General features: G+C 39.5%; 1 protein-coding gene across 1 annotated transcript in view; it reads left to right on the top strand.

The window, feature by feature from the left end:
• The window catches only part of rngtt (RNA guanylyltransferase and 5'-phosphatase), a 335310-nt gene that overhangs the window by 212360 nt on the left and 98025 nt on the right, over window positions 1-24925 (top strand). The window contains exon 12 of the mRNA XM_073056388.1: window positions 2960-3028. Coding sequence (XP_072912489.1) covers window positions 2960-3028 — 69 coding nt within the window. The remainder of the gene's footprint in view (window positions 1-2959; window positions 3029-24925) is intronic.

The following is a 24925-nucleotide window of genomic DNA, read 5'->3' on the forward strand; positions in this document are numbered from 1 at the left end:
TTACAATGGGCCCTTTTCTTTTTGTTATTTTTTACTAATCCTTCAGTTAAGATTCATGAATATAATCCCTGTACTTGAATGCAGTGTACTATCTGTTATTTTGTGGCATTAATTTGTAACAGGGTAACAAATGACACAGCATCCATACAAACAGGGGGCTTTGGGATGTGCTCACACCTGAATCACACACATTTAGCAGGGCGGGAGATTGTCTTCCCTAGAATTATGCCGCCAAGGAAACCAGAGTGTTTCATTTCTTTGGGATGTATCCTGTGCCTTCAGAATTCCTCCCAGAAACTCCAGGCATTGCTGCTCAGCTGTTATCCCTTCTGGAGTCCCCTTCCAATCAATTTTGGCTAGCTCCTCTCCCACACCTCTGTAATTCCCTTTACTCTGCTGTAATACTGAAACATCTGAGGACATAGAATTGAATCTTTTTTTCCCCAGGGCAGGGCAATCTAGAACTAGAAGATGCAGGTTTATTGTGAGATTGAAGAAATTTAAAGGAGATCTGAGGACAACGTTTTCATACAATAGTGTGTAAGTTATCTGGGGCAAGCTGTCAGAGGTGGATACAGTTGCAATTTTTAAAGGCATTTGGGTAAGTACTTGTAGAGGAAAAATGCAGAGGTATGCAAACCTTATGTGGTCAAATGGGATTAGCATAGATAAGCATCATGGTTTCCTTTGGGAAAATCTGTTGAACTTCTTTGAGGGAATAACACGCAGGATAGACCAAGGAGAATCAATGGATGTTGTATACTTGGGATTTCAGAGGGCCTTTGACAAGATGCACACATCAGGCTGCTTGGCAAGATTAGAGCCATAGTATTACAGGAACGATATTAGCATGTATAGAGCATTGGCTGATTGAAGTGAGGTGGAGTGTGAATAAAGGGAGCCTTTTTTGTTTGGCTGCCAGTAACTTAATGGAGTTGTGCAGGGGTTAGTGTTGGGACCACTTCTTTTTCTGTTGTATTTCAATGATTCGGGTGATAGAATTGATGGCTTTGTGGTCAAGTTTGTGGACAATACGAAGGTAGGTGGAAGGGCACGTGGTGTTGAGGAAGCAGGGAGGCTGCAGAAGGAGAATGGGCAAAGAAGTGGCACATGGAACATGTTGTCAGAAAGTGTATGGTCATGCACTTTGGTAGAATGAATAAAAGTATAGATCTTTTCTAAACGGAGAAAATTTAAAAATCTAGGTTTAAAAAAGGGACATGGTTTTCCTGAAGATTAGTTTGAGTCATTTTGAGGAAGGCAAATGCAATGTTAGCATTCATTTTGAGAGGATTAGAATATAAAAACACAAATTTAATGTTGAGAGTTTATAAGACACTGGTGAGGCCTCATTTGGAGCATTGTGAGCAGTTTGGGGCCCTTTATCTAAGAAAGGCCGTGGAGATGTTGGACAGGGATCAGAGGAGGTTCACTAAAATGATTCTATGAATGAAAGGCTTATCGTATGAGGAGCATTTTATGGCTCTGGGCCTGTACTTGCTGGAATTTAGAAGAATGATCTCATTGAAACTTTCGAGCTTTGAAAGGTCAAGGTGGAGTGGATATGGAGAGGAGTGGATGAGCCTAAGGCCAAAGGGCAGAACCTCAGAATAGAAGGATGTTCATTTAGAACAGGGGTGAGGATGTATTTCTTTAGCCAATGGGTGGTGAATTTGCAAAATTCATTGGGTATATTTGAAGTGGAAATATACAAGTTCTTGATTAGTGAGGGCATGAAAGGTTACAGAGAGGTGAATGGGGCTGAGAGGGATGTGGATCGGTCATGATCAAAAGACTCGATGGACCACACATTTAATTCTGTTCCTGTGTTGAATGGTCTTCGTGGAAGAGTTTCTTCTAAAAAGCCATCCCCCTGAAGTGGAAACGAAGACAAGAGATTCACATACGCATGAAAACAGAGGACTGGGGTGCAAAACAATGGTAGCAAGTGCTCTGAACTGACAAGTCAAAATTTGAAATTTCTGGCTGAGACAGGAGGCAGTTTCTCAATAGAAGAGCTGGAGAACACTACACTCTGCTGCCATGAGTGAACCACTGTGGAGATTCCCTGCAGGTTTGGGGCTGCATTTCTGCAAATTGAGTTAGTGATCTAGTTAGAATTAATGGAATCCTCAATGCTGAGAAGTACAAGCAGATTCTCATCTAGTATGCAATATCATCAGGGTGGCATCTGGTAGGTCCCAAATTCATTCTTCAGCAAGATAATGACTCCAAATACATCCAAGGTCATAAAGAACTATCTTCAGTGAAACTAAGGACAAGAAGCTCTGCAACAGATGTATGACCTCCATGGAGCCCTCTCAACATCATCGAGACAATCTGGGATTACCTAGAGATTCAGAAGCAGCAAGACATCCAAAGTCTGCATAGGAAGTGTGGAAAGTTCTCCCAGATACTTGGAACAGCCTTGCAACCGATTTTCTTATCGGGACTGCAGAGCAGTGTACCTAAGAATTGATGCAGTTTTAAATAATTTGATTTAGTTCATTACTGCTTACTGCTCTGTATAGTTTTTTTGATATTTAGAAACTTTTAATTTCATTATCTTTGAAAACATCTTCATTTTACAGAATTTTTGATTAACACAAGCCTAAGACTTTTGTGTGGTATTGTAGATAAATAGATATACCAAATATATGTTTTGTTTTCATCAATTACATGCTCATCATAGTGGAAAGCAATAAAAGCTATTAACTGTTTCTAGATAAAGGAGAAATGTTGGATCGCATTCAACTGCTTATAATAAATTGATTACAGAATCAGAAATATTTGTTCCATGCAATTTGAAGCTAAAATGCTCCAGCAGTTTTTGATTAACTATACTCAACTTTTGCATCTAATGTGCAATTAGTAGCTAAGATAGTTTTTTTCCCTCAGTGCTTCTGTAATCATTTCAGTTGTTAAACTTATTAATTTGCTTATTCTGTTTATAATTTAGCTGTTGGAGGGAAGCTTTGCTCGGGAAGTTAGCCATGAAGTGGATGGACTGATTTTTCAACCAACTGGGGTAAGCTTAATTTTTTTAAAAACATGTAGTATAGTTAAGATTTTAACTGGAGTGCAGTCATGTAGGAATGTAGGAAGTATTTAAGGAAACTCTGTAAACTTGCCGTTGACTATATGATCGGGTTATATGGCACAGATAAAGTTAATTCAAATTACACTAGTGTTTTTTTTTGGGAAAGTAATTATCTAATTACTTCCCCATTTTACAGTTCTTTTAAGAAAAAAAGTTGACTGGGATTTAATCATTTGCTTTGTGCACAAACTACTTATCAGTTACCATTGAACCAAATATGACAAAACAAATATATTTGGATGCTAATATCATCTCTTTGATGGTTCATGGAAGCTTTCTTTAAGATTGCTGAAGCAATGTGGATCATAAATCCAAGATGGCTTTTATATAGTGAATCACATTTATCAACGTTCTGTCAATAGGAGAAATTGATGTAGTTCCTTCAAGAGTCTTAATTGTTAAATTTAATGTACTTCCCATATAGGAAAAGCATATCTTATTTTGAAAGTAAATACTCAAATTAAAGGATTCTCACTCATTGTCCCTTACCTCCCTCAGTCAGAACCCTGTAGACTGTCTATTGTCTTGATGCTTACCTGTCCTTGGACTGATGACTATGGAACTTCAAACACCAAAGAATGTGATCAGAGTAGATGTTGACCTACTGAGAGTATGAATTAGAGTAGCCTGACTCTACTACTGAAGGAACATCCTTGTATGTTTCTATTTATTGCCAAAATGAAAGGAAACAAGTGTTTTTGTTATTGTACCTTTCAATTAGACAGTTACGTGGAGTTGTCTGCTGTAATTAAAAATGTCTAATTTAAGAACTGAGGAAGCTGCAGTTTGATATTTGATGGAGAGCTGTCATTTTAGATAGCTTGTCTATTCCTACATAACAGCTCAGGGCCAAGAAAGTATAGTCAACTTTTATTAATACAAAGCTCAGGGAAAGTCAGACCTGTGAGAAGGATGCAAAGATACTCCAATATGGTTTTTGAAGAGCCAAATGAATCGGAAAATGCAAGACAGAAGCATGGATCAATGTGAGTTTAGCTTTGGTTTCAAACACAGTTTATTATGTGAGAGATTAAAGGTAGTGAAAGTACAAGACCAGGGCATTCTTCTACACCAATCACTGATAGCAGTTTGGAAAGCAAATTATATTGGTGTCCTTCCTTGCTAAAGTGAGTACCGGACTAAGGATATCTTGCTGCAGTCATGCAGGGTCTTGGCGTCATCTGCTATTATTTGTGTCATTCTAATTTCCTTATCTCACCAAAGACGTTCTGCCAAGGAGGAATTGCAACAAAGGTTTATACTATCAACACCAAATTTCCAATTATAGGTATGCCTTATCCCTGTGTTCCATTTCACTGGTCTTCCTATGTTTGTTCCTTTTCCCATAATCCAGCATCCCCCTCCCCCCAACCCATTTTCATTCTGCTTCCCCTCCTGGATCCATTTCCACCTATTGGAACCCCTCACTCATCTAATTCCGTCTGCCCATTACTTAACAGGTTCCCATCATTGCTTACTTATCAGATTACACTTCTGCTGGCCTTCGTGTCCTTGCTCATCACCCTCCAGCCTCTGTCTCTACTTTTACCTCCCCTTCCCCCACCTAGCTCCATGTGCCCCATCTCCATCCGTCCCCTCATCACTTGCCTGCTTCGCTTACCCAACACCTTCCCCATCCACCCCCTCCCCTGGCTGCATCTTCATATCATTCCCTCATCTCTCTTCTGTTCACTTTTCTCATGCAACCCTTCTCCACTTTATACCTCTGCCCTCAACTCTCTCATACTCTTTCACTCCCCATGTAAGGTCTTGATCTGAAACACCAAATCCTTTCCCTTCACAGATGCTGCCTGGCCCACTGAGTTTCTCCAATGGATTGTTTGCTTTAAAAGACTAATTCCTGGGGTGGAAGAACTGATGCATGTATAGAGATTTAGTAAGTCATAAGATGTAGGAACAGAGTTAGGCCATTTGGCCCATCAGGTCTTCCCCACCATTTTATCAGAGGTGATCCTTTCCCCTCTCAGTCACAAACTCTGACCTACTCCTTGTACCTCTTCATGCCCTGACTAATCAAGGATTTATCAACCTCTGCCTTAAATATACCCAGTGACTTGGCCTCCCCAGCTGCCTTTTACTAAGAATTCTACAGATTCATCACTCAGGTCTATAATGAGAATGTTATCTCATAAAAACCCTAACAAGTCAAGACTGAACAAACAAAATGCTTCTTCTCACTGATTAGGGACTGCAGAACCAACTTTTATAGCTTTGGAACATGGGATGTGCCAAGTTCAGGTGAAATTTTGCACCCAGAATAAACACTACCAAGGTGCATGGAGTATGCCTATGGAGCTGAATAGACCGTACTCCTATTTTCAGTTTCTACAATAAGCATGTCCAATGGAACATCATGGCAGGTAATCAGCAGCACCCCAATGCCCTCTGGGTTGACAACAGGGATACTTCATTGTATTTTCTTAGCAGTCTTCTGATGAATTAAAGTACCACTCTGAATTTTAGTCAAAAGCCAAGGAGCTATATCAAGGTGTTGGATATTTTCATCCCAGAATATCAGTCTGTAATGAAAGTCAAAGATTGTATTGTTATGTTTTGAATATTTTTAGTTTATTAAATCATTTATTCAAATAAATAAGGAGGATATATATTTAGGCAAGGTTCTCTGGCTAAAATCAGTAGTTGTGGATTGTCATTGTAGCCATATTTGTGACCCATTAGCAATTTCTATAGGACAATATTGATGAATTAAATCTTATCATGAGATATGACAGTTACTTTGTGTTTTTTGTAGGAAAACATTATCCTCAATCAAGTGTCTGTACTCGAGTTCCTTTTATGAGGGGAAAACTGTTGGATACATTTATTTTTATCAAATGTGCTGTGCACATTCATTGGGAATTAGGAATCAACTGCTCTTTGATTAATGGCATCTATGTTTTCCTTCTAACAGAAAATCATCACTGAAGCTGCTTTCACTGTTTTCATTCCACATGCAGTAATTTTACTGTTTTTAATTTATGCTTTGTCAATCAATATAATTGGTATAGTCTTTTCTAAATGATTCTATTGTACAGCTGTATTTTGCAGAAACATTATAACAGTGGGATAAATACAGCACATAACCTTTTTAGTACTGTATTAAGCAGCTGTGCTGATGATAATAATAGCTGTTAAATAAGATAATCGGATATGCATCTTGATGAAACAAATCAAGCGATAAATTCCTATTTGTGAAAGCAAGCTAATTCTTACTTGCAGAGAATATTTTGCCTCCAAAAGGTTTTTCTTTTGCAATCTTAGTAGCTTCCCATTTTCTTGACTGGAAGTTGAAGTCTTGTAATACTTGCATGTCACAGTGATCTAAAAAAGGAATAAGCAAGAATAAATGCTGGCCTTGTCCGTATTGCCCAAGTCTTATAAATGAATTAAGTTTGAGAATGGATAAAATGTTTGTTGATGGAAGGTGTAATTGATAAAAAAAAAACAAAAAAGAATTTGGCTTTGTAGTGTACAATACTGTGCCAATGTTCTCTTTTTGCATCTGATTTCAGTAGAGGATTCTGCTCAAGGAGCAATAAAAATGGAGGTAGTTTTGGCGAATAGCTTTAAAGTAGAAGGGAGGTATTTAAAAGCTGGTAGTGCCGAAACAGAAGAGTCTGAATTGAATATATCCTAGGTTATTGAGAAAAGCTAAAGGCAGGGTATTGTGAACAGTCATCAGACTTATCAGATATGTTGCCGGTAAAGAGTATTCAGCCCCCCCCCCCCCCCCCCCGAAACATTAGATTTAATTTGGCTTTTTTCACACCAATCAACAGCAAAAGACTCTTTTGTGTCAAAGTGAAAACAAATCGGTCTAAATTTATTACAATTATTAAACACAAAATAATTAATTGCATAATTACTCACCCCCTTCAAGTCAGTATTCGGTAGATGCACCTTTGACAGTAATTACGGCCTTGAATCTGTGTGATGGGTCTGTATCAGCTTTGCACACTGCGGGTTTTCCCATTCTTTACAGAACTGTCCAAGCTCTGTCTGGTTGCATGGGGATTGTTAGTGAACAGTCCTTTGTAAATCCAGTTCTTAATTGGGTTGAGGTCTGGCCACTCTGGACAGGGACTTTGTTATTTTTAGTCCATTTCTGTATAGCTTTGGTTTTATGCTTGGGGTCATTGTCTTGCCAAAAAACAAATCTACTCCCAAGTCACAGTTCTCTTGCAGAGTGAATCAAGATTTCCTGCAGGATTTCCTTGTATTTTGCTGCATTCATTTTACGCTCTATCTTCACAAGCCTTCCAGGGCCTGCTGCAGTGAAGCATCCCCACAGCAAAAGGCAGCCATCACCATTCTTCACAGTAGGGATAGTGTGTTTTTGATGATGTGTGATGTACAGCTTACGTCAAACATAGCGTTTAGTCTGATGACCAAAAATCTCAATTTTGGTTTCATCAGACCATAGAACATTCTTTCAGCAGACTTCAGAGTCTCCCACTTGCCTTCTGGCAAACTCTAGCCATAATTTCATTTGAGTTTTTTTCAACAGTGGCTTTTTCTTTGCCACTCTCCCACGAAGCTGAGACTGGTGAAGTACCCGGGTAATAGTTGTATGCACTGTCTGTCCGATGTCAGCCACTGAAGCTTGTAACTCCTCCAGAGTTTTCATAGGTCTCTTGGTGGCCTCCCTCACTAGTTCCCTTCTTGCACAGACACTCAGTTTTTGAGGACCGCCTGCTCTGGGCAGATTTACAGCCATACCATATTCTTTCCATTTCTTCATGATTGACTTAGATGTACTCCAATGGATATTCAGTGACTTGGAAATGCTCTTGTTTCCATCTCCTGAGTTGTGCTTTTCATTAACCTTTCTCACAGAGTTGCTTGGAGTGTGCTTTGGTCGTCGTGGTGTAGCAAGATACTGACTCACCAGTGGTTGGACCTTTCAGATACAGGTGTATTTTTACTGCAATCAATTGAAACATTGCACATAATGATCTCCATTTAACTAATGATGTGACTTCTAAAACCAGTTGGCTGCACCAGTGAAGATTTGGCACATCATACTAAAGAGGGTGAATAGTTATTTTGTGTTTTATATTTGTAATTAGTTTGGATCACTTTGTAGTGATCTGTTTTCACTTTGACACGGCAGAGTCTTTTTCTGTTGACCAGTGTCCAAAAAAAGCCAAATTAAATCCACTGTGATTCAATGTTGTAAAACAATAGGCATGAAAACTTCCAGGGGGGTGGGGGTGAATACTTTTTATAGGCATTGCATGAGGAGTGATACTAGGCCAGTCAGTCTAATGGTGTTGACCCTGTTTCTTGAAACAATCTAGGAGATAGTAATGTGACATTTAGAAATGGAGCTTCCCATCAATCACATTGCCCCACTTAGTTACCTGTAAACTATTCTCTTTCACTTGGCCATCAATTCTGCCTACGTAACTAGGGACAGTTTACAGTAGCCAGTTAACCTCCATGACTATAGAATATTGGAGGAAGCCGGAGCATTAGGTGGAAACCGTTATGGTCCAGGGAGAATGTACAGACACTGCATAGACAGCACCAGGATCAATTACATGTCTGTGGACCCGTGTGATTGAAACAGCACTTGACTGAATTCTTTCAACAAGTATGGAGAGAATTGAAGAGAGCAATGCAATTTTATTTTGTGTATGTGGACTTGCAGGCATAATTGATAAAGCACTGTATAATTGACTGAATAACAAAGTTAATTATAAGGATTTAGAAAGAACAGCTGCATGTCAAGAAAATTGACTGGATGTCAGGAAGCAAGGACCAGTGGTTATAGGGTATATTTCAGTTTGGATGGAAGTGTAAGCAGGAGTTCCACAAGGATCTGCCTAAGGACCACTACTCTTAATGATTATTATTGATTGAGATATGGAGATTTGGGGCATAAATTCAGAGTTTTGAGATGTCCCCATACTTAAAAATAAAGTCATCGAGGATGGCGATATACTTAATGAGAATATAGCACATATTAGATAATTATGTTCCATATGTTGTGCTGATTTCTTGGTAGAGCTAACCATGAAGTATTCTTGAAAGTTACCACTGAGACTGCTTCCACTGTAATTCACAGTGTGAACACAAAATCTGTTGTCTCTTTAACTTTGTCATTCACTTTCAATGTGAATTCTCTGGCAGTCGACTCTTTTCCCCAATGGAAATGCTTCATTTTATTTATCTGTCAAAACTTCTGTCAGATCACTTAATCTACTCTGCTCAAAGAGAACTATCTCACGGTTTGCATTCTTTCCACTTTACAGGTGTTCAGTTTTGAATTTCATTATGAAGAGAGTTTTTCTATTCAATTTCACATAAGTTCATGATAAGTTGTTGGACTCATTTGGGAAACTTTTTTTCTCTAATCAGCCGTTTGCATGTTGGGCCAGATACAGTGATTTAGAGGTAGAAGTATAGTATTACGCTAGTTTCTGACAAAGGGTTTACGGGCTCAAACCCTTGACTGTTATTCTTCCCACATCTGCTACCTGTTGAGTTTTTCCAGCATTTTGTACTTACCTTTCGGGTTTCAAGCATCTGCAGTTTTATTTTCAACACATCAAACTTTTGTAAATAAATTGAGTTCATTGTTCAGAACTTTTAGGGAAGCTACAGAAGGACGTTTTCTGGCCCTTGAAAGAAATGCTAGATCAAGCTGTGGAAAAAGAACACTGACTTTAAAAACAAAATCTTCACCTATTACAGGATATTCTGCAAGTGACTCTTTTATGAGTTCCACATTTCAAAATTAATTTTGTTTGGTTAATAGCCTTTTTTATGCCACAGAAGCTGGTATAGATTCTAGAAAAAGAAAACGTCAATTAGCAAAAAATAGGACTGATACTGTCTTGGCCTGAAATGTCAACTGTTACTTCCTTTCCATAGATGCTGCCTGACTTGCTGAGTTCCTCCAGCATTTTCTATGTTTTACTCTGGATTTTCAGCATCTGCAAAATCTCTTGTATAATTTTGCAATTATATTTCTGAGATGACTTCTGTTTGGATATTCTGGTCTAGTTGTTGTGTATTAATTAGATATACTTGACATTCACTTGAAATATCAACAAGGTACGGAGATTTATTTTATAGAGAAGCTCATTACGTTCAAAATCCTCTGTACCAAATAATGAACTAATAGTTGATTGAGTCTGGTACAGATAAGCCCATATTCAAAATGTTTGGTGCAGTGCATGAGGTCCTAAACAAGATAGGACCTCATGGTATTGCAGGAAAGATACTACTAGCACAGAAGATTAGCTGACTGGCTGAGTGGGGGGAAAAAGGAGGCCTTTTCTGACCGATCAGGAAACAATTAGGTTCTGTCTTAAATATACCCACAAACTTGGCCTCCAACGCCGTCTGTGGCAGTGCATTCCACAGATTCACTACTCTCTGGCTACTCCAACAGCGACCGCTCCCATGACGACAGCTCCACTTGGTGGTGCCTAATAGAGACTGGGTTTTTAAGGCTTTTTGCTGGACCTGCATGGGATCGCTTCTGTTCCATCTGTGCAGTACTCCAATCAACTTGCAGATTGAATCGGTAGTAAGGAAGACAAATATTAAGCGAGTTTTTATTTCAAGAAGATTAGAATATATAAACTAGGATGTTATGTTGAGGCTTTGTGAGGTGTTGTTCAGAGTACATTTGGAGTATTGTGTGCAGTTTTGGGCCCCGTATCCAGGGAAGGATGTGCTGGCTTTGGAGAGGATCCAGAGGAGGATTATGAGAATGATCCCAGGAATGAAAAGGTTAATGAGGAGCATGCAATGGCTCTGGGCCTGTACTCACTGAAGTTCAGAAAATGAGAGGGGTCTTCTGGAAAGCTACTGACAACTGAAAAGCCTGGATTGAGTGGACATTGAGAGGACGTTATCAATTATGGGAGAGTCTGGGACCAGCGGGCACAACTTCATAATAAAAGGATGTCCTTTTAGAACTGAGATGAGGATTTTTTTTAGCCAGAGGCTGGTGAGTTTGTGGAATTTATTCCCACAGATTGGCAGTGGAAACCAAGTCATTGGGTATACTTAACACAAGGTAGATAGGTTCTTGATTAGTAAGGGTATCAAAGGTTACAGGGAGAAGACAGAACAAGGTTGAGAAAAACTGATTGAATGGCACGGCAGATTCAGTGGGCTGAATTGCCAAATTCTGCTCCTATGTCTTATGGTCTAATAAGTAGGTCTGTAATCTTTCTTTAGATTGTGATATATACAGTGAAGTAAACATAGAGAGTAGGTCTGTACAACAGTGCTTGTCATTTATTTGTGTATTTTATTGTTACCATCAGTTTATGTGAATTGATTTATCACTTGAGAGAGAAAACCGTGACAACAGCAGATGACCTTGTAATCTAGAGCTATAAGGTATTTTCATATTCACTCCAGATGTAATAGACCCAAAATTATTACCACCTGATTATCCCAGAAATTACTGTCATAGGTTTGTTGCCCTTGATCAATGCATTTTTTAACGAAATCCAGAAGCCCAGAAACCTAGGAATCGAGGGAGGAGGCTCAGGTTATGCAATTTATAGAACATAGAGTAGTCAATATATAAGGTAATTTAAAAATATTAGAATTATGATTAATTAACAGAAATTAGATATTGTGACCTCTATGTTGAATGGAAATTTTTGGAGATTGATCTCATTTTACATTACATCCTGGTTTTGAAATTCTTTATCCTGTTCTCAAATCTTGCAATAGTCCACTTCCCTTTGAAAGCTGTAGATCGCTTCAAGACATTAGTGCTCCTCTTGCTCACCTCAAACCTTCCTGAGTTTAATTACTTTACCATTGGTGGCTGTGACTTAAGCTGAAAAGGATATAATTGTGGAACTTTAAACCACTCCCTTCTTCTACCATCACCTTGAAATCTCCCTCTTTTGGTTGATGTCAAATTTTACTCAATATCCACAATTAGGCATTAAAAAAGCTTTTGGAACCAAGCCATAGATTGTTTTTTTTCTCTGAAGCTAGTGATATGTGATCCAATACATCTAACAAACTCTTATCTACAAATTGATTTTGCCAACTAGTATAGCTTTCTGCACTCTATCAACCATTATTCACAGAAATTCTAAAGGATAATCCTATCTGTGAAAACATCCTGAGGGCTCTGAAAGTCTAGTTCCGCGATGAGATCTTTCAAAATACCATCCCACATATCGGTTTGAAGGAGTAGTTCATTATTTCCATCTTTGAATTATGTGACATTAATTTCTTTGCATCTTCCTGAAATTGAAGTTGGGGATCAGGATTTTTGTCATTTAAGTTTTCATAAAGTTAGGAGATAATCTCTCATTCAGAAACCTTGCTCTTTAAAAATTGGGTTATGAAGAAACTTCTTTAGCCTACGTGTTTTTATGTTTGTTCTGTTTTAACCTTTTCATTTAGATATCAACGTGGTAATTATTACTTTCAGAGAAGACATAAGAGCTTATTGGGTATTCATGTAAACAGTGCTGTACAAAACAATGCTGGTTCAGCAGCATAATTAATGATTCTGTTCATGGATTTGACCTACTAATAGGAACTGCTTTGGTACTTTGCATAAGAAGCAGTGGGGCGTAACCTGTAGAATTTACTAATTCCATAGCATCAGCAGCCTCCATTGCTATTAACAATGTTTATGTAGCATGCACTTCAAAGGAAGAGTGTGCAAGAGTGAGCTATCAAATTGTTAGGAACAAATAGAGTTTTAAAGGCTGGGGGAGCTTTTTAGATTTTGAGAAATCGTGAATTAGCTGAATGATTTGTGATGAACAAACAACTTGGAGTCAGTGAAGCACAGGTTGAAACCTGGCATGTGCAGTACAAGAGAGGTTTTGGGGCTTTAGTAAACATGGATTATGATCATGAGGGTCTATGTGTAGGTTTGTTGGAATGTAAGGTAACAATGAGGTTTGTCCAAACTATTGTTGTTTGGTAAGATAAATGATGGTTGGTGGATTTCGAGTGAATCAAAACTTAGCTTTGGATTGCTGTTGGAGTTTTTTTTCATGATAAATAAATTGCATGCCTCCAAGAATACAGCTAGATTGGAATTGAACCTTGAGGTCCTAGAGCACCATTTACCTTGTACAGTAATGTTATTATTAATTTAATAAGTCTGGTGCTCTATCCAGATTTCCCACTGACATATGAGTGTATTATACGATATGCGACATTTGTCTAATTCACAGTATGAGAGGCTATTCCATTTGTTACAGGATTAAATTATTTTAGCATTAATTTTTCTTGCATAATTCTGTGACCAGTCAAATACCTCTTTATATAAGTACCTGTCTCTCAGTATACATTGGCCTGTGGACATTAAATTGTGGTCTTTCCCATAGAGTCTTTTCATAGTTGCAAGCACTTACTCCTGCACCTTCAGAATGTCAGCTACAAAGTTTTAGTCATGTTTGGCTACTTTCAAAGGTTCATTTAATGTCGAAGAAATGCATACAATATACATCCTGAAATGCTTCTTTCTTCACAACTATCCAAAGAATGAATGACAGTTAAATGTTAGAACCCCAAAGTACTCCCCCCCCCAGTTCCCCTCCCTCCTGCGCGTGAGTGGCAGCAAACACAATCCCCCCCCTCTCCCCACTGGTAAAAAAAAGCATCGGCAGTCGTCAACGAGCACTCAAACGTGCAGCAAAAGCAACAGCAAAGACATGGACTTGCACTACTCCAAAGACTACGTTGTTCACCCAGTATTCGACGTACCACAGGCTCTCTCTGTTCACTGCGAGATGGGAGGCACAACAAACAACTTGCTGGTTTATGATGTTAAAAGTCCGTTGTGTCACTTTTTTTGAGCTCAGTGCCTAAAGATCTCAAGTCTCTGGGCACACAGCCAAAGGTGTTCCAGGTCCCACGATACACCCGTCCGGGACACCAATCTTCGATCCGCCCATCTCCAGAGCCCTGAGTTCCTCAGCCTCCAAAGCTGAGCCGAACTCTTAGGCCGAGCCTTTGGCGTGCCGAACAACAGCCGGTTGTGAAGCCCCAAGAGTGGGTCACATTCCTGCAAAGAACCATAGTCAGCATGTAACTCCAGGTCAGGTCTTCAAAAGAACCCTGAAAGTGAAAAATAGAGATATTAACGATGGAAATAGAGCTGTTTCCGAAGATGCAAGCAAAGGAGTCGCCATTTAGAGCCATCATCACTTCGCTCTGCCTCCAGGAGTTGCACTTGCACTAGGAGGCCAGCAACTTTCACATAGACCAGAGAATGTTTTCATCAAGTTGATGATATTTTGGAGGCAGCTGATGGTTGTTTCAATGTGCATCCCTAGGAACATCACGTGAAGTACAGAATCCTATTTTACGTATATATTTGAAATTACCACTTCGTCCAGACTTCTTGGTAAGTATGCTTTCTGGAAAGAGATGATTGATGGAATCATTCACATCACAGATGCCTTAAGAGCATTATCCAGTGATGTTCAGACTTCTGCTATACATGAAGAATTGAGTACGTACTGGCCATCTCACCATTAACCAAGTAAGATCTTCTACGCATTTTGAAAGTATTTCTGGTGAAGTCATTTTCCTTTGAGGGTTTGGATATTCCAGGAGGCTAACCATGTGGTCTGTGATGGTGTTCTGCACAAATTTTTGTAAATGTTTTTTGGCATAAAGTGCTCCAGTTGAATGCAATGTTCTGAGGCTACTTGGCCAAATTTATTTTTCCCCATTGGGCTCTGTAGTGTTTGCATGCCAAAATCTCTTAAAAAGGATCCTTTATGGGATAAGGGCTATTTTGGGTACCTCCCACCCCCCCCACACAAAAAATATCTTGACTAAAGATGAGTTCATTGCATTTCTGTGCACACACTTCTTTTACGTTGTCTGGATAACATGAAAGACATCAGGTGACTGATACTGACAAATTTCTTTTCCACTGACTATCATAACCCTAGTTTCCATCTCACCATGGATATATGCTCCTGGTTCTTAGGTAAACTCAAACCTGTATCCTATCTTCCCCCCCGCCCCCCCACACACCTTCATACTCCAACCCATCCTTTCACTTCCCATGTTAAGTGCAATTAATATCGTCACTAACCTCTATATTTGTATTGTTACCCCATCTTTGAGCCAGCCTATCTCCTTTTCCATTCACAAAGTACACTGCAGATGCTGTGGTCAAATCAAAATGTACAAACAAGCTGGAGGAACTCAGCAGGTCAGGCTGCATCCGTTGAAACATGCAGTCAACGTTTCGGGCCGAGACCCTTTGTCAGGACTGAAGAAGGAGGGGGCAGGGGCCCTATAAAGAAGGTGCCAGGTGAAAAACCAATCAGAGGAACGATCAAGGGGTGGGGGAGGAGAAGCAGGGAGGGGATAGGCAGGAAAGGTGAAGAAGGAATGTAAGGGGAAAGCACTATGGGTAGTAGAAGAAGGCAGAATCATGAGAGAGGTGATAGGCAGCTGGAAGAGGAGGCAGAGTGAAAGTGTGATGGGGGAAGGGAGAGGGAGAGATTACTGGAAGTTGGAGAATTCGAAGGGGCTGGAGACTACCCAGACGGTATATGAGGTTTTTCTCCTCCAACCTGAGTTTGGCCTCATCATGGCAGTAGAGGAGGCCATGTATGGACATATCCGAATGGGAATGTGAAGAAGAATTGAAGTGGATGGCAACCGGGAGATCCTGTCTGTTATGGCGGACGGAGTGGAGGCGCTCAATGAAGCGGTCCCCCAATCTGCGTTGGGTCTCACTGGTGTAGAGGAGGCCATACCGGGAGCATCGGATGCAATAGTTGACCCCAACAGACTCACAAGTGAAGTGTTGCCTCACCTGGAAGGACTGTTTGGGGCCTTGAATGGTGGTAAGAGAGGAGGTGTAGGGACAGGTGTAGCACTTACGCTTGCAGGGATAAGTGCCAGGTGGGAGATCTGTGGGGAGGGACGTGTGGACCAGGCAGTTGTGGAGGGGACGATCCCTGTGAAAAATGGAGAGGGGTAGAGAGGGAAAGATGTGCTTCGTGGTGGGGTCCTGTTCAAGGTGGCAGAAGTTGCAGAGGATAATATGCTGGATTTGGAGGCTGGTGGGGTGGTAGATGAGGACAAGGGAACACGGTCCCTGTTGTGACGGGAGGATGGAGTGAGGGCCGAAGTGTGGGAAATGGAGGAGATGCGGGTGAGGACAAGTGGTTGCCACCCACTTCAACTCTGCTTCACATTCCCATTTGGATATGTCCATACATGGCCTCCTCTACTGCCATGATGAGGCCAAATTCAGGTTGGAAGAGCAACACCTCATATACCGTCTGGGTAGTCTCCAGCCCCTTGGTATGAACATCGAATTCTCCAACTTCCAGTAATTCCCTCCCTCTCCCTTCCCCCATCTCACTTTCATTCTGCCTCCTCTTCCAGCTGCCTATCACCTCTCTCATGATTCCGCCTTCTTCTACCACACAGTGCTTTCCCCTTACATTCCTTTTCACCTTTCCTGCCTATCCCCTCCCTGCTTCCCCTTCCCCACCCCTTGATCTTTCCTCTGATTGGTTTTTCACCTGGCACCTTCTTTATAGGGCCCCTGCCCCCTCCTTCTTCAGTCCTGACGAAGGGTCTTGGCCCGAAATGTTGACCGCTTGTTTCAACGGATGCTGCCCGACCTGCTGAGTTCCTCCAGCTTGTTTGTTCCTTTTCCATTCACCTGCAACCACTTCCTCTTTAACCTTATTCATTCCCTCTCCCTTTTCCTCCTCCTTCATCCTTACAGTCAAGTTTATGCAACAGTGAAAGAGTCATTTTTAATTGTATATGTTTTTGAACAATAACTCAAAAGTGTGTGCCAAGTGGATGAAGTGAATGTTGAATTTATAGCAGTGATCTGTGAATGAATTATGCTAATCTAAGATCTATAATCAATCTTTGATTATATATGAATATCTACAAAAACAACTTGACATGATAAATGAGGCATTTGTAGGTCAACAAATGTTGTGTAAATTCACTTACATTCATTTGACTTTTGGGAATGTGTTAATCCCAGCACCACTCATCCTATAGACATGCCTGTTATTGAATCATTGCTTTCTCTTTTTTGAACTTTTTGAGGTAACATTTTCATAATACTCTTTGGTGTTGGTTTGCATATAGGGAAAGATTAAAGCCTTGTTTTCTCTTGGTGACTGCAGCTGCTCCGTTTTAAATTGTTTCAGGCATTAGCCAAATTAATTTTAAAACGCCCATTTATACTGAAGCACACAGTAGGGTGGTTCCAAATTAACTACAGCACAAAACCTAATACTAGTAATAATCTAAATAGCTCATATTTGCAAGCTTGGCCAAATAGGCAGAACCAGATTTTATTGGTCTCTTAAGTAAAAGATTAAACTATATTGTGATGAACTGCTCAAACACTTTGAGAGAAGTTATCTTGTGCCATCTGGTCCTTGCATTACTGAGGGTAAAAACATCTGAAACACACAGGGTTCACCTTGGAACAGAATAATGTCCTTATTGTTAACAGTATATATAAAGAGACGTATTTCTCAAAGAGATACAGAAAACCATCTCTCATATTTTTTCAAGATACAGGCAATTATTGACAGCCATTTTATAAGGCTGTTGAATCATGCATGTGCCTACTGGAAAGATGGTTTCCTGCAGATGCTTTAGATTCAATATAGGAAGAATCCAAGTGTTAATGATATGCAGGGTAAAAAATTAATTGTTAGAAAGTAGAATCAGAATGGATTAAGGATATCAAAGGACTGTTAGAGATAAATAAGATGAACAGAATGAAATTCTAAACAAATATTGGAAGGATCTCATTGTTCAAAACTGTCTGAATGGATGCAAGGGAAGAAAATGTAAAAGTCACTTGAATGCTGCAGATGAACAGGCAGCTTCTGTGATGGGCATTCAGAGGATTAGCAGTATAACTATTAATGAGTTCACCTAGAGATTGCTTGAAAGTAAATCAGGAATACCAATTATTTTTCATCCATGACTTTCTTATTATTATTCTGTGGATTATTTGTCATAAGTATTCCCAGCCAAGATTTTGAGGATTTTAAGTTGGAATATGGATACTAGGACTGGATTTGGTAAAACATAAAAAGACCTTTCAAAAATGTTTTGTTTTCAGACAACAACTAACAAAAAGTTATTTCCATAGATCAGGAAATGGGTAGCAAAAGCACTATTAGCCAAAATTGTTCCCAAATGCCCAGAGAAATTTTAGAATTTGTTCCACTCTGTGTCCTATTTCAATATGAAATGCATTAGTTATCAAAACTTGTGCTTCAGAGATGATGGCAGAGAGTTTCATTTTCTGTATTTTTTTTGGGAACATCAAAAAATGAAGAGTGTGTTCAGTTTTAGTTACCCTGCTATAGGAGTAGTGTTAAATTGTAAGAGTGCAGAGAAGATTTATAACATAGAACATAGAAATCTATAGCACATTACATGCCCTTTGGCCCACAATGTTGTGCTGACCATGTGACCTTCTCTAGAAGCTCTTTGGAATTACCATTCTGCATTGCCCTGTATTTTTCTAAGCTCCATGTACCTATCTTAAGAATCTCTCAAAAGACCCTATTGCATCCATCTCCACCAACATCATCAGCAGTGCATTCCACCGCTCTCTGTGTGGAACAACTTACCCCTGACATCCCCTCTGTACTTACTTCCAAGTACCTTAAAACTATGACTCTTGTGTTAGCCTCAGGCTTGCAGGGCATGAGGGACTGAATGAAATGGAGAATTTGGGCAGGCCAGGACTTTATTCCTTAGAGCATAGGTGATCTTATAGAGATACATAGAAGTGTATAGATAGACTACATGGCACTCGGTCTTTTTCTCAGAACTGGGGAATCAGGAACTAGCTGAGGGGAAAGACTTAATAGTAACTTGAGGGGCAACTCTTACACAAAGAGGGGAATTAACATGTAATCAGTGGCTGAGGCAGATAAAATAAAACAATTAGACAAGTATATGGAATGGAAAGATTTAGGTTATGGGCCAAATGTAGGCAAATGGCACGAGCGTGGATGAGTTATCTTGATTTGTGTGGATCAGTTGGGTCAAGGGCTGTTCTGTGCTCTGATTCGATGACTCTAGATGTAGAAGCAGGAACTGGCCATCTGGTCCTTTCACCTGCTCTGCAATTCATTAAGATCATAGATGAGCTTTTTCCTTAGTATCACTTCTGTGTACTAATCCCATGTCCTATGACCCCTTTATTACCCAACAAAATACTGCAGCCCTCTTGGATAGAAAACACCGTAGATTTGCTAAACTCTGAATGGAGAAGTTTACGGTAATTTTTTTCTCAGCCCTGAATACCATTTCCTTTTTGAGATTAATCCAACCTAGTAGACACATCATCCCCTGCATCTGCTCTGTCAAGCCTTTAAAAAAAAATGACTTTTGTTGTTCTTGGTGGGCTCGCCATCAAAATCAGTACAGTCTAATTACAATGCCTTTATGTGCTGCCTATCTCTTCAATGACTTTTTTTTGCAAAGTTTAATCTCACTTGGCTTTGATAAATTGTTCTGTATGAATGCTGTTCAAGAAAAAAAATTTTGTTTGAAAATCTTAAGACCATAGGACATAGGAGCAGAATTAGGACATTTGGCCCATCAAGTCTGCTCCACCATTCAATCATGGCTGATCCTTTTTTACTTACCATTAAGGCAAATATACAAAACACAACTTTTCTCCTGCTTAAAAATATAAACTCTGTTCAATATATTTATTTTAATTTATCCCTTAATGTTATTAGGCATGGCAAAAATGATTGCCCAGTCCTATCTATCCTTGAATCAGTCGTGGAAATGCCTGCTTTAAGCCATGATGTAGGTACTTCTATGGTGCTCTCAGTGAGATCTTAGATTTTGATCCAATGATAAGAAAAAGGCAAATTAAGGGCAGCACAGTGGTATGGAGAGTAGAGCTGCTGTCATAGAGTGCTAGAGACCCAGGTTGAATCCTGACTTTGAGTGCCGTCTGTGTGATGTTTGCACATTTTCTGCATGCATTTCTTTCAGGTGTTCCTGTTTTTCCTGCATCCCAAAGGCATGTGGGTTGGGAAGTTAACTGGCTGCTGTAAATTGTCCCTAGTATGTGGTAGGGGAGTTGATTTAAAAAAAATAGGGAGTTCAAAATTGGGATTAACATAGGATTAGTTTAACTAGGTTGTTTAACATTGACATGGTCTCAATAGCCCGAAGGGCCTATTTCCATACTGTATGTCTCTGTGACTCTGCCTCTATTAATCTAACTAGATGTTGTAGGAATTGAATATGGGGTGTTCTCACTTGCTTCCTGCCCTATCCTTCCAATAAGGCAAGGTCCTTGGTATGCGAAAAACTGCCAGTGCATTCACAGGTCATCAAAGGGTATGGCGAGAGGGCAGGTGTATGGGGTTGAGTGGGATCCGGAATCAGCCATGATGGAATGGTGGAGCAGGCTCGGTGTGCTGAATGACCTAATTTTGCTCCTATGCCTTATGGTCTTATGATCTTATTCTTGCTAAGTAACTTGATTGTGTGCTGCAGACCCATTGTGTGAATATATAAAATTGTGGTAATCCATAGGGCTGTTTTGTCTTGGATTGTGTTGAACTTTTGAGTACTAAAGTGAAATTATATGTACAGAAATAGGCCCTTCGGTCCAATAAACACATATCTGCAATGCACACAAAATGCTGGTGGAACGCAGCAGGCCAGGCAGCATCTATAGGAAGAAGCACAGTCGATGTTTTGGGCCGAGACCCTTCGTCAGGACTAACTGAAAGAAAAAATAGTAAGAGATTTGAAAGTAGGATGGGGAGGGGGAATCCGAAATGATAGGAGAAGGGAGGAGGAGGAGGGGTGAAGCTAAGAGCTGGAAAGGTGATTGGCAAAAGGGATACACAGCTGGAGAAGGGAAAGGATCATGGGATGGGAGGCCTAGGGAGAAAGAGAGGGGGAGGGGAGCACCAGAGGGAGATGGAAAACAGGCAAAGTGTGATTGTGAGAGGGACAGAGAGAGAAAAAAAGGTTGGGGTAAGAAGGGGAGGAGGTGCATTAACGGAAGTTAGAGAAATCAATGTTCATGCCATCAGGTTGGAGGCTACCCAGACGGAATATAAGCTATTGTTCCTCCAACCTGAGTGTAGCTTTATCTTGACAGTAGAGGAGGCCAAGGATTGACATATCAGAATGGGAATGGGACGTGGAATTAAAGTGTGTGGCCACAGGAAGATCCTGCTTTCTCTGGTGGACAGAGCATAGGTGTTCAGCGAAACGGTCTCCCAGTCTGCGTCGGGTCTCACCAATATACCTACACCTACGCTCTGTCCACCAGAGAAAGGAGGACTTTTATATATTTGATTGCTTTCCACAGTGGGTATTTTACCTCCACCAAGCTAAATCAGGATTTCTTAACCCTAACTCCAAAGGGGATCTGTGGATAAATTCCAGGTGGTCTGTGAACTTGGATGGGAAAAAAATTTACAATTTATTTTCATTAACCTCCAACTGAAATTTAGCATTTTCTTCCATTATAAATGTAGGCAACAAACCACAGTCGTATTAACAGTACCTCTGACCTTGTCACCAATAGAAATTACAAGTGTTTTCATAAACATTACAGTTGTTATAAATATCACTACTTTGAAATCACAGTAGTTATTAGATCTTCCACTAGATAGAATGTGATGACAGTCTTCCTGTCTGCAGATGCTCGTACAACAAAGCTGGCAGATTATCGGTTAGCCCTGCAATTGGATGTCCATTATGACATGCATGTTGCTTTGTCAAAGACCACCCCAAAATTTAATATTCTTATTCAAGCTGAGCACCAACAGCCTTCACACTGATATGTCTATATATAAAAGTCATCTTAACTTGCCTATGTTTTAAATGTATAGTTGTGTAAATACATTAATAAAGAAGCACATTATTCTGAGAAGGGATCGATATGTTTCATCTGACTGCTAAAGGGGTCCATGGCATAAAAAAAGATTAGGAACACCTGAGCTAAAATTATCTATTTATTGAGCTACAGTGCACAGTAGGCCCTTCTGTCCCTCCGAGACATGCCGCCCAGCAATCCCCTAATTTATTGCTAGCCTAATTACGGGACAATTTACAATAATCTATTAACCTACTAACTATTACATCTTTGGACTATGGAAGAAAACTGGAGCACTGGGTGGGGGGAAACTCACGCGGTCATGAAGAAAATGTACAAACTTCTTAATGTAGTGGTGAGAATTTAACCCGGGTCACCTGTTCTGTAAAACGTTGCGCTAATCATTACGCTACCGCGCCACCTTTCATTAATTCAATAATGAGTCAGTATATCCATATTTTTCTAATTTCTGTTGAATTTTTTGTTTTCTTTCCACAACTTCACCCCAACATTTTTTAAAAATCGGAGTGCACTTTGAAGAGTGTTTACAGGATGTTCAGCTAGGAAGCAAGAACTGGCTGATTTTTGCAGTTTAACTTCTGAAATTGTTTACTGAATAATTGTATGCATAATTGCTTCTGGAGTTTTGAATCAATATTGTTTTATAACCCTTACATTGCTTTTGTGTATTATATACTTGAGAAACCTTGTTAGTATGATAATTTTGTTAAATGTGGTCACTCTTGACATCATATGCATATCAGCAGGCAACTTCCTTTCATAGGAGCTTTGCCAAACACTTAGTATCAGTGTAACAGTGCATTTGCATTTCTGAATGTGCAGCTGTCGTTAGATGTGGTGTGATCCCGTGGAATAAAATTGATGTGTTGCTTGTCTTTAAAAAACAACTTAAGATCAATGGTATAAATGAGATGTACAGCAGGACTGAGAGACTTACAGAAAAATATACCACTCAGTGAGTTGGCCTTCACATCTGAAAGTTCCTGTGGGTTTCTGAATTTGGTACTCTAAGCCACTTGACTGATCTAGGAAATGAGGAATTGCTGCAGCACCCCTTCATATGTAGCTTCCTGGTGTAGCCTCAGGTGTCATTGGCATCTGGAAGACAGGTGATTTGCATTCAAGGAATAGCGCTTGCAGAAGTTAAGCAAAGCTAATAAGGTAGCTTTTTTTAAGAATAAAGACAAAATGAAAGTAGTGTATAGCACAACCATAGGTAGTAATGAGCCACATTTTGTTTTGCATTTGTTATTAAAACTGCTTTGTCACAGCAGGGCACCAGCATATCTGTGCCATGACAAATATTTACATTTGACGTGTGTTTGGCTCATTCGTTATGAAGAAATTGCATAGGTTTATCCAGCTTTCTTTTAAAGCTAACTAGATTACGAAATGATGCTAGTAACAGCACTAAGCCATTGACTTATTCTTCTAGATATAACGTTTTGTAAGATAATTTTGATAAGGACCCTCTCAGACTATCTTAAAGAAGTAAAAGTAGCAAGAATGTAGTTCAAACAAATGGAAGGCAAAATTATTGCATTTGAAGAGTCTTCTGTTTATAAACTACAATGTTTTAGCAAAAACCTTGCATATATTATCATCTTGTTAGTGAGTGGGTGTTGCCACCACACAGAAAACTGAAACAAGCAATTTTAAACCCTAACTTGAGAAGAACTGTGAGGTTAGGAAGGAGGATAAATTTAATGCAGTTTCCCAGAAATTGTGCTTTTGAGTTATAGCTGAAACCAGGCAGGGTCAAATCATTATTCAAGTGTTCTCAGCTAGATGTAAGAAATGTAAATGAATAAATTTACACAGACTCTCTGAAAGTAATGTCCATCCAAATGAAAAATGTACCTGTCATAGGTGCTGAGAAGCACAGATGAGTTTAAAGACCTTGAGCGGACCTATTCAGTCATTTTGTCACTTCTAACATATTTTCCTTCTGGTGCTACAGAAAATGAAAATAGATGATTTAGAAGATTATGCCTTCACTTTGTTACTTGTACATTTGACATTCTGTATTACAAATGGCTAAACTAAACTGGTGAAAAATACTGACAAATGTACAATACTTCAATCATGTGATATCATATAGATAGTATGGATTTTCTGATTTATATTTTAAAATCATGACTAGATGTTTTATCTATTGTCATTGAGCCTGCTATCAACTGACTTGCCACTATACTCAACCACCAACTCCAATGTGCATACTGCAGTATCCTTGCAAAGTACCCCACTGGCCTTCACACCAACCTACTTCAAAGAAGAATTGACACCAAGCCACATAAGGAGATATTATCAAATATTTCAATTTTCTGGTTGCTTTCGCTTTTATGTTTAAACTTCTGTTTTATCCTCAATTTCCTTTGGTTGGTTTTGTTGTTTCAATCTTTTTAGCCCCACACAGATAGATGCATACATGACTGAGTAATTATTTTGTAGTATAAATGCAGTACAAATAAATATATGAAGGGGAAGGATAATAGTGGGTATTTTTCAAAATATTTAGAATAGGAAAATTTGTACTTAGAGGTACTGGTATTCAACTCATCAAAATTAAATTTTGAAATGGAATTGAATTGTTTATTAATCATTCAGATATTTCTGCTAAAGTTTGAATGTGTGAAATTACATGAGCTTAAAATTGGTGTCATGGTAGTATAGCGGTTAGTGTGACACTATTACAGCTCGAGGCGTTCCAAAGATATACTGTCTAGGCTAATTTGTCCTTGTAAATTTTCTCATGATTAGGTTAGGGTTAATCAGATTTGTCAGGGGTTGCTGAGGTGACTTAACTCAGAGGGCAGGAAGGGCCTGTTCTGACCTGTAAAATAAACAAACAAACAAACAAACTGCATTCTTTCTGCATTTCTATTTCTTCAAGTGCTGCCCTAGGGTGAGAAGTATTCTTCAGGCTTTGAGCTTGA

This window comes from Hemitrygon akajei, chromosome 9, assembly GCF_048418815.1.
Source record: "Hemitrygon akajei chromosome 9, sHemAka1.3, whole genome shotgun sequence".
Lineage (NCBI taxonomy): Eukaryota > Metazoa > Chordata > Chondrichthyes > Myliobatiformes > Dasyatidae > Hemitrygon > Hemitrygon akajei.